Below are 9,434 nucleotides of genomic sequence, written 5' to 3' on the forward strand. Positions count from 1 at the left end.
CAGCCACAACAATTGGTGCACAATGCCATCTTTGAATCTAGTATTGTGTATTTTATTCTTGAATCATGGGTGAAAAAAAGGGTGGAGATCATTTGGATTTTTAAGAATTCTGTGTTTAATGGATTGAAATCTCGATATCACAGAAAAAACACATTTTGAATTTTTTTATACATTTCATCAATCTTAAATCGTTTTTTTTGTCAGCAACAACAAAAATAAATTGGGAATTTTAGGAAAACATGATCTGATTGGAAGGTCGTACATTGTCTTTCAACAAATACACCGCTGGTTTGTCATTGTCAGAGCAGTGTTGTGGTCAGCTTAGAGGGACCCCACAGATTCAAAGTGATTACTTTATGGTAACTAAATGTACTACTAATTAAAAGTCACCAATCTGCAGAGGCTGGCACATCAGCCACAATACATGTGCACACATATTCACATGCACATTTATGGCATCAGCATCGAAACACACACCAGCCAAAGGCTTTGACTCTCTGACATTTAAGAAAATATATATTTTTAACAATACAAGCGGTGAGTTAAGGCTTAAGGGATTAAAATGCACTCACTCCTGGAAGTGAATGGTAATATGATTACAGGTTTCGTTTGTTGTCCTTTGTAAACAAGTAAACACATGGCTCAAGAATTCCCCTACTGAGGTAAAGGTCATATAATAAATTTGTGGTAAAATCTTGATTGTTGGATTTAAAATGAACCAATGCCCTCTTATGGAACAGAGGTGAATTTAATATACTCTTTTCAATATTCCTGAAGGGGAGAATGTCTACCTTTGTGATGTCTTTGGTTTGTGTAAAAAATATTTGAGGTTCGATATAAATATTTCCACTTTCCTCACGATGAAGGACAATATGAATCATACAAAAGTAGGTATCTTTTTTGTGATGAGTTAAAAAGTCCCTCTTAATACTGCGGTACACTGTACCATATATACTGTAGAGCTAGTATACTATAAATAGATATTCATCACTTCTATGGAAAAATAAGGGGACTTGAGTTAAGAGTGAAACAAACAAAAAGGGGAAATGAAAGTATTTATGATCGAAATGAAGCTAAAAAAGTTAGTTGAAAAGCGTTCACACTTTCTCTTTTCCTCCCTCTCTCATAGTGCTTTTGTGTTCTAGACACTGGCTGCGTTCAAAATGTCCTTGTAATCTTTTCCCAGAGCCACAACCACATTTTCAACCACAAGCTGAGGAAGAAGTTGTTTCTGAGGGAAGAAGGGTGAACTCTGTGGTGAGTACCAGGCTCAGGGGGACGATCGCTGCCCCGTCTCGTCAGCGGCCTCTGAGTCTTCGATGATCTCCCAGGTGGAGGCGGAGTTGCTCATGTGGGTGGGGCTCCGACCGCTTCCCGACCTCGTCAGGAAGCCGAAGCTGCACAGACAGAGTAGAAAAGACAGACCTGATGTCGGATATGAAGTCAGGGATTACAGCTAAATATAGTCCGGGATTGACCAAGATATCAGGACAGAGACAGCGTAGGCAGAGAGAGAGATTAAACTAATGCTTTCACTCACAGATGATGTCTGCTGTGTAGTTTCTGCTCTTGCTTTGCATTTAATGAGAGTTATGGTGCAAGGTGTTTCAGTTGTTAGATTTGAATTGATCATTCTTCTTCATAAATGCTGTCTACTTGTTTTCTCTTTGGAGACTCTGGGTTAAAATCCTCAGCAAGAGAAGACAGACTTCATTTAAGGGTAATAAACATTCAGATGCACAAGCCTACTTAAAATCCAATTTGTTGATTTGCTGAATTACTACCTGATAAATTAGTGTATTAGTGTATACATATCACTAAAATCCAACACTGTAGGAACTCAAACAATTCTTAAGTAAGGAATCAAGCTTCAGTTGGTAAATAGCCTCACATGTAAGACAACAAGGTTGAAATCCATGTCAGGACTTGTCTTTTTCCCTCCCAGGCTTATTAAAGCAAATCCTGAACTTTCCTTTCAAGAGAAATCCTCTGTGTCAGTCTGATCTCTGTATCAAAAGTACACATTTACTAGCTAAATTAAAAGCATATCTACTCTTTTTTGACAATAAATACACTCAAAAGAAGCACTCTGTGTGCACAACATGTGGCCGTGTGTTTTGTCTCAGTTCACTTCACTCATTTTTTTCCTTTGTTTTATCAACACTGTAAAGTCATGCATGCAAGGCAATCAACTCATATTCTCTCAGAGTAAAAACATACACGGGGATATATGCTGAAATCTAAACAAATGAGGACATCATCTCCGTTTCCTTTGCAGACCAGAGTTGTAGTTTAAAGTCTGAGCGGTGCAGTGTAGCAGTGTAGGTCGAAGTTGTACTCACAGGTTTCGAATGCGTGACTCAGGTGGTTTGTCAGAGCTGTCAACTTCAGTGCCGTCTACTTCTGTCTGCCCAAACAGAGAACTCCTCTCCTCCTCGTCACTGGCAAGAAAAATTAAAGGTGAAAAAACTGTAGACAAATTCAAATTGGTGAATCTCTTGGTTACTTGATATAGAGATTGAAATGTTCTTGTAACACTTATTCAATTTCTACTCCGGCAGAAGTAAAAATGTACTGAACGGGGTGTGGTACAGGGTAGAAACAGCTACATGAGTCGCATTATTTCTGGATGTGTGTGTTGAGTGTGTTTCAGACAGACCTGCTGCTGCATTCATTCGAAGGAATCCCGAGCATCTTTGCCTTAATGAGCTTTCTCCTTTTTTTGATGGCAGAGCGGACGGCTTCCAAAAGGAAACCTGGACACCTCTCCTCATTCAGGATCTCCCTGCAGAAACACACAATTATTTTCATTGTTAAGAAAACTATATCACCCACATACCCAACAGTCAATGCATCTGCATTTACACTGACCTCAATTTGCTAAAATATGAAACTTCAGATCATGTTCAACTAAAGCTTTCTCTCAGAAGGATGGCAAAGCAAGACATCCACGCACAGTAGACCCACCTCTGATAGTAGTTGAGCTCCTCCTGCACCAGGAAGAGGTTGGTTTTAAGCTCGTTCCTCTCGAAAATGATGTCACGCACCTCCTTCTTGGTGAAGCACGGCTGATCGGGGTCCTTCTGGTCAACCTTCGACTTTTTCTTGGTCTCACTGGCTGTTTGACTTGGACTGGACTGATGGCAGGACAGAGACACATCCAGTTATACAGACTACTAAACAACCTCAAACTAAAGTCATCAACAAAGTCTTGAGCTCGTTAGAGGAGGAAAGACATGCTGACAGTTCGTTTTGGTCAGAGTAGGTTTACAGCAGCTGGTATTTGATTGGCAGTACAAGCCTTAAAATTAATTGTACGGAACATTTTAGAATGAGTAAAACAGCAGAAATTGTAAAACTTCCAGATACATTTTGAATGTTGATTTTAAATGCTATAAATAGATACATTTAAAAGCATCTCTAAATTCGAGAAGCAAACATATTTAAATTTTAATACTTTAATACACTTGAGAAGTAGACTTTTTTTGGACATGAAATAGAGGAAACATAAATGAAGTCATGCGTACAGGCCCACTGCTGTTGGTTCTGTCCAGCTGTGTTTGGAGGTTTTCTATCTCTTTGTTTTTCTCCTTCAGGTCTGCCTCCATGTCGGCCTTCCTCTCCACGGTGCTCTTCAGCTGGGCCTGCAGCACGTTCTGCTTGTGTAGCAGCTCTGCATTCATCTTCATGAAGCGCACCAACTGCTCCTGGAGCTGCACACACATACACAGATTAACTACAATGTTTTGATCATGAGCAGCAGCAAGTAGACCTACCTAACAGGTTCAAAGTCAAACGGATAGTTTCCATATTTCCCCGCCAGGTATAAATACAGTTAAAACTAACAAGCCTGGGCTGAACCAAAAAGACAATCTATCTATTTGAGAGTGGGGTGAAAATGTCTCCATGCACGGAATTTGGATCAAAAGTCTGGGGGAAAGAGAGGAATGCAACCAAACAAGTGTAGCATTCATTTTAAGGATGAAAAATATTCTAGGCATCCATTTGAGCAAACAAGAGAGACTAGTTCAGTTGACCATGAGCTGTTGTTTCTTTCTCCAACTCATAACAACTGACAGGAACCAAAAAGCAAAACATCAACAAAACACACCCCCAGTTATGACAAACACTCACACACACAGCGACTGTGTGGAGGTGAAAACTCTGCCCAGACTTGTGTTAGGTGCAGCTTAATCCTCAACCTGCAGCTATTATGGATAATCTCCGCGATCTGTCCCAAGCACACATTCTGTCTTTCAGTGTGTTTATTGGTATGGTTTACATGATGTAACTTTTGAAGCTGCATGTGATACCTGACTTATAATCATAGCATGACAGTAATATAATAAGCACAATTGTGTCTATGAGAAAGCCCACATGCCTTTAAGGAGCCGACCTTTGTAGCCACAGCCATAAATATTCTAATGTGTGTGTGTTTAAGTGTTATACATGTCAGTGCGCTGCAGAAAAGACAGCAGCTTTCTGCCAGCTGCCATCAGCTGTTTCATCAATTGCGTTATTGAGCTGCTGTGCATGAAGGTGTGCATACGCAAAATAATCATCATAAATATTCCTTACCGCCTCCGCCTCTTTGGAGATGGTGGTTATTTCCTGGACTTTCGCTCTCAGCTCATCTCTCTGCTTGTCCACCACCTCCTTCAGTTTCAGCATCACCTCTCGCTCCTGCCGCTGGACACGATCTGCACATAAACACAAACATAAAGGATCAGGAAAAGAAAACAGTGGTCAAAGATTTGATGAAAAATTGTAGTTCACCCAAATCACATAAACATACATCTCTCGCTTGCTCCAAGTGTTTTCTTGCCTCACAGAAAGTTTTGGTTTTATATGCTCAGGATATACGTCTCTAAAATTATATAGGTCAACAGAATTAGTGCTCACAGCAGTGAAAAAAAAAATGTGAACAACTTTATTCCAACAACAAAGGGCCAATAAATTAAGATAATCCACAGAACTCGCTGTGAACCGTTTTTTATAGGAACTAGCATATTATTTCACTAAAAAGGAAAATGGTTGACACCAAGATCTGTGGATTATCTAGAGTGACCCCAATGCATTTCTCTAATGCAAACACAAATATTATTCCATCACCTCTATTTGTATCGGAGTGGAGGGAGTAATCTCTCACGTGAATATGTCAAAACCTTGGCAAACAAAACTAAAGATAGCAAAGATAGAAAACCATTCGTGGCAAGATGTTTTTTGTTTGTTTTATGATTTGGATAAACTGACCTTTTAGACATACTGGCGCTCCAGCAAAAAAATAAAGTGTGTCTTTTAAACCACATACTGTAGTGGCAAAACTGAAAATCTTTATGAGGAAATTAATCAGCTGAGTGAAGCTTGGGAACCTGACAGCAGTCACATTTATCAAAAAGATTAATGATGCATTCATCTGTCAAATGATGCTCTTTTCAAATAAATCACATAATATTTAAGACATCATGTTTTTACAAGAAAGTACAGTACAAGAAAACACAAGTCAGCAAAAGCGGCTCCCCCCTCTGGCTCTGCGTTCTGTTTCACTTTGCCAACTATTAAAACAAAATTGATGAAGTAGATGTCAAATGTAAATTATGTGTACCAACAAAATAATTATTCAGTTAGCGTTACATTTATTAATACTTTTCTTACAAACTTTTTACTAAATACCAAGTGAAAATATGATAATTTTGTGATGAAAGGAAAACATTATAATAAACCTACTCTGCACATTTTCTATTCTATAATTTAATGTTAATATATTTCTGTGTTATTTTCAGTGCATCATCTATATGTCTGCAGGGTAAACACAACCCTCTTCTGAGTCTTCTCCCATATGTGACAACTTCTACTGCTTCACGCCACAAAATAACTTCACTGTAAACCATACCTGTCAACATTGGAATTTATAAATAAGGGAAATTTTGTGCCGGACTCCGCCCATATTTGAACAGCTCTCAGCCACCAATGTAAACGTAAACACATAAGGGACGGGTATATACAGTCAGGAAATACATGTTTATTTAAAGTATGTATTACTTGTACAGACATGTTTATAAGATTTATGTATTTTATTTGAAGAGTTATTATCATCAATTTATTTGATGAGTGATGAGTTGTGTGGCTTTTGTTTTTGGACTTCCTTGCGATGTCAGAGTCGGGAAACATGTCGGCTACACTGCGAAATCAACGCAGAAGCTGGAGGCAACATTATTTTTAGCGCAAAGCATCGACATCCTTCCCTCAGCTTTGTCAGTTTGCCTCCGAAACAGTTCTTGTCACAAATGAAGTCATTGACAGTGTATGTTGTTGTGCCTCTTGGACATGCTTGGACGATTTTTCTTGCTGGCGAACATCGCTTATTCCACCAGTTCGACTGCTTTCAGCCTCAGTGCATGACTGTTAACCCACTTTGAATCTGCACAGTCATTGGAGGGGAAGCACATGGAAAGTACTGTTACCTACATTTGCATCCCTCGATGGGAGTAAGAAAACCACAAAACAAAATGGCCTCCAGGTTGAATTGATTGTTTGGAGAAGACCTAATGGCAACCCTGGATGAGCCTCAGGGCACTCACACCAAATTCAGATCCAATTGTGATATCCACATGTATTCGTGTTATGTTACCTGAAGAAGACCGTCATGTTGAAATGTTGGTATTAGGTCATTTAACAAACACAGTGCAGAGTTTTAAAGCCCAAAGCACATTTCACATTTAACTTTAAAATCCTGGGACCTACCTTCCTGTGCATGGCTGCCCTTCAGCCTGCTCTGTAGCTCCTCCCTGTCGTCCTGGAGCTGCTGTACCTGGACCTGCAGCTCCTCACACCTCCTCATCCACTGCTGCTCCTTTTGCTGCAGTTCCTGCTTGAGAGGATGAGACACAGACTGTAAAACCAAAACACCAGGGACACGATGATGAACTTAAAAACAAGATCAGATGTAATTGCCTGTGGTGCTGTTAAAATCTCTTGAGCATGTAGGAATTTGGCTTAGGCATTATAGGTTGTGTCCAAGTCATTACAGTGGTTTTGTTGAAGTGTTTCCAACACATTTCAACAGCCAATTCTGATTTATGAGAGCCACACCTCTTCATTTACAAAAAAAGGATTGGTTTGTTTGATTTGTTGTGAAATTAAACCTTAACACTTATACAACAATGGCAGGCTCCTGCTGTGGAAGTGCAGTACAAACTTTCCTCTGGCTGTACTGAAACATTACTCATGTCACAGCAGCATTTTACGGTATGTCTTTGTCTTTGTCTATGTCTATGTATGCATATGAAGATGTTACTGGTGTGACAGTCTGACAGTGGCATACCACTTTTAAGCGGCACCTGCTGTTAGGAAACTTTATATGCAGGTGGAACAGTATTTTTCATAATGAGGTTATTAGGCTATGTGGAAAAAGCTCATAGCTGGATTAACCAGTTTGGAGGCCCCGTTAACTCCTGATATCATACTATAAAGTGCATATTGCCATTCAAAGTTTCTGTTCACTAAATTGCCACAAACCACTTACACTAGCCAGTGGCCCACTATGTCCAATGTTCAACATGCTAAATAGTTAATTCAATAACATTTTAACTCATCAAAAAGTTAATGTGGTCTGCTTTAAGGTGGTGCTATAACACCAAGTGAACTACTACTGATATGGTATTCTTAGTAAATGTCTGGTTGTATGGCTTCTCTTAGGCAGAATTGCTGATTAGCTAGCTAGCTTGTTTTTAGGTAGCTAAGTAGCTAAAATTAGTTATAACTTGCTCATAATCTTTTCATACCAAAGTTAGCTAATATCACTGCTGTGATACCTAGCTTTATACACACCTTTTATTAACATATACAGCGTTGGGATGTCTTTCTTTCTTTTAACACAATCAATGTTACGTATCAGTTAGTTCACAACACAACGTTAGCCAAATAACTGACATGCGGCGGTTGCCTTGACGACACTGGGCTGCAGGGCTGGTATTTCAGGTTAGCTTGATATCAAATAAATTAACTGACGGCCACAAAGAGTGATAGCAAGGCACATTACACGTTTATGTCAGACAACGTCAGGGCCCAGCGAATCAAACATAAATACAGCGCAAGATTTTTAAACTTAATTTCGCTCCGTACACGCCTTCTGTAGTCGCTACATTTGGGAGGTGTCGGCCATGTACTGTAGCTAGTGGTTCCACCGGCCTGCCCTGTCAACTGACGTTAGTTCAATTCGATGTTTGTCACAACACAAAATACAGCCGTTACTACCGTTGTAACGCTGGTGTAACACACACACACAGTGGGTATAAATACACTGCTTTAAAAGGGTTGTTGACAAAATACTGGGAGGATTAAAAGCTCCCATGTCTCTCACCCGTATTTCATTTTTATCACAGCCTTCGTCGCTTTCCTTGCCCACACGTTTCTTCTGCTGTTGCAGCTGTATCGTCTCGAAAGTCTTGAGCAGCTCCTCTTCCCTCAGCTTGTGAGCATGGTTCCTCGAGGCGAAGCTCTCCAGCAGCTCGAGCACTTTCACTATTTTCGGCACCAGACCCACGACGCTCTCTTTGCCACAGCCATCGATAAGTTTCTCCACCTCGGTACCGATCAATTTGGCTATATCGTACACATCGTCCACAGTTAGAGCCGAGAAAGCCCTGAGAAAACAGCCCTCTGTGGTCTCCGAGTGTGCTTCAGGTGCCTCCATGTCTGAGTCAGCTCACTTCACATGCTCTCCACGCGCAATCGAAACCGACTAGAGTTTGTCAGCGCGACATGTCAACCAGCCGTAAAATACGAGTATAAATGTGAAAGCAACAAAGTGCAGGTGTAAAGTTTAAAGTGCGTACATTGTTGAGCCCAGGCTGCCGACACGTCTGAACTTGACTTGCTCTTCTTCAAACACCACGTCATGCATGTTTACTGTTTGCTCAGAATAACACCAAAAGAAAAAAAATACTAGAACATCGAGTACTCCGCTGTGAACTATAACACAAGTCTGTACAGTAATCCTGCAGTCTGCGAGTTCCTCCTACTTTTCTGACCAATGTAATTCGAGTTACACACACACACACACACACACACACACACACACACACACTGCTAGGTCGAGCATACTGATGCATGCAACAGAGCGTGAACATTGAATTTCCTCTGCAGATCTGCAGTCAGACATGTTGACCTATAACCGTCCAATAAATGTCGATGACATAATAAATGAAAAGTTATGGGGGGGGGGGGAATACACCCACACTACAGTATACATACATTATGCCAGACTTCAGTAAAGAGATAATCTTGTTATAGCTATTTTCAAGATGTGGTATCTGGTAAGTGTGCATGAGCAGTTAAATGAAACCAAGCTGAATGCTTCATGTAGGCAGTGTTGACCTCTGGCTTCTCCAAAGAGGGAAGCAAGCCAAAAGAAAAAGTTCCCCTACCACAGT

General features: G+C 40.3%; 1 protein-coding gene across 2 annotated transcripts; it reads right to left on the reverse strand.

Moving 5' to 3' along the window:
• Positions 1 to 91: 91 nt before the first annotated feature.
• Positions 92 to 8,951, reverse strand: rilp (Rab interacting lysosomal protein). Of its 2 annotated transcripts, none has more exons than XM_029447216.1 (8): positions 8,363 to 8,951; positions 6,745 to 6,871; positions 4,579 to 4,700; positions 3,528 to 3,713; positions 2,968 to 3,137; positions 2,660 to 2,785; positions 2,343 to 2,441; positions 92 to 1,397 (listed from the first exon to the last, which is right to left on the reverse strand). In XM_029447216.1, the coding sequence occupies exons 1-8, from the start codon at positions 8,693 to 8,695 to the stop codon at positions 1,271 to 1,273; spliced, it is 1,290 nt and encodes a 429-aa protein (XP_029303076.1). In that variant the 5' UTR covers positions 8,696 to 8,951; the 3' UTR covers positions 92 to 1,270. The 2 variants fall into 2 exon arrangements, with proteins under 2 accessions (XP_029303076.1, XP_029303077.1); XM_029447217.1 differs by having other exon boundaries at positions 6,745 to 6,868; positions 8,363 to 8,950.
• Positions 8,952 to 9,434: the final 483 nt, after the last annotated feature.

Source organism: Cottoperca gobio, chromosome 13 (assembly GCF_900634415.1).
Source record: "Cottoperca gobio chromosome 13, fCotGob3.1, whole genome shotgun sequence".
Lineage (NCBI taxonomy): Eukaryota > Metazoa > Chordata > Actinopteri > Perciformes > Bovichtidae > Cottoperca > Cottoperca gobio.

Excerpts from the sequence above, each read along its gene's own strand:
- rilp (XM_029447216.1), bottom strand. The coding sequence starts at position 8,695 with ATGGAGGCACCTGAAGCACACTCGGAGACCACAGAGGGCTGTTTTCTC. Across the intron at positions 2,442-2,659 it reads TCGAATGAATGCAGCAGCAG|TGACGAGGAGGAGAGGAGTT; the intron begins GTCTGTCTGAAA and ends TTTTCTTGCCAG. Across the intron at positions 1,398-2,342 it reads GAGTCACGCATTCGAAACCT|CTTCGGCTTCCTGACGAGGT; the intron begins GTGAGTACAACT and ends CTGTCTGTGCAG.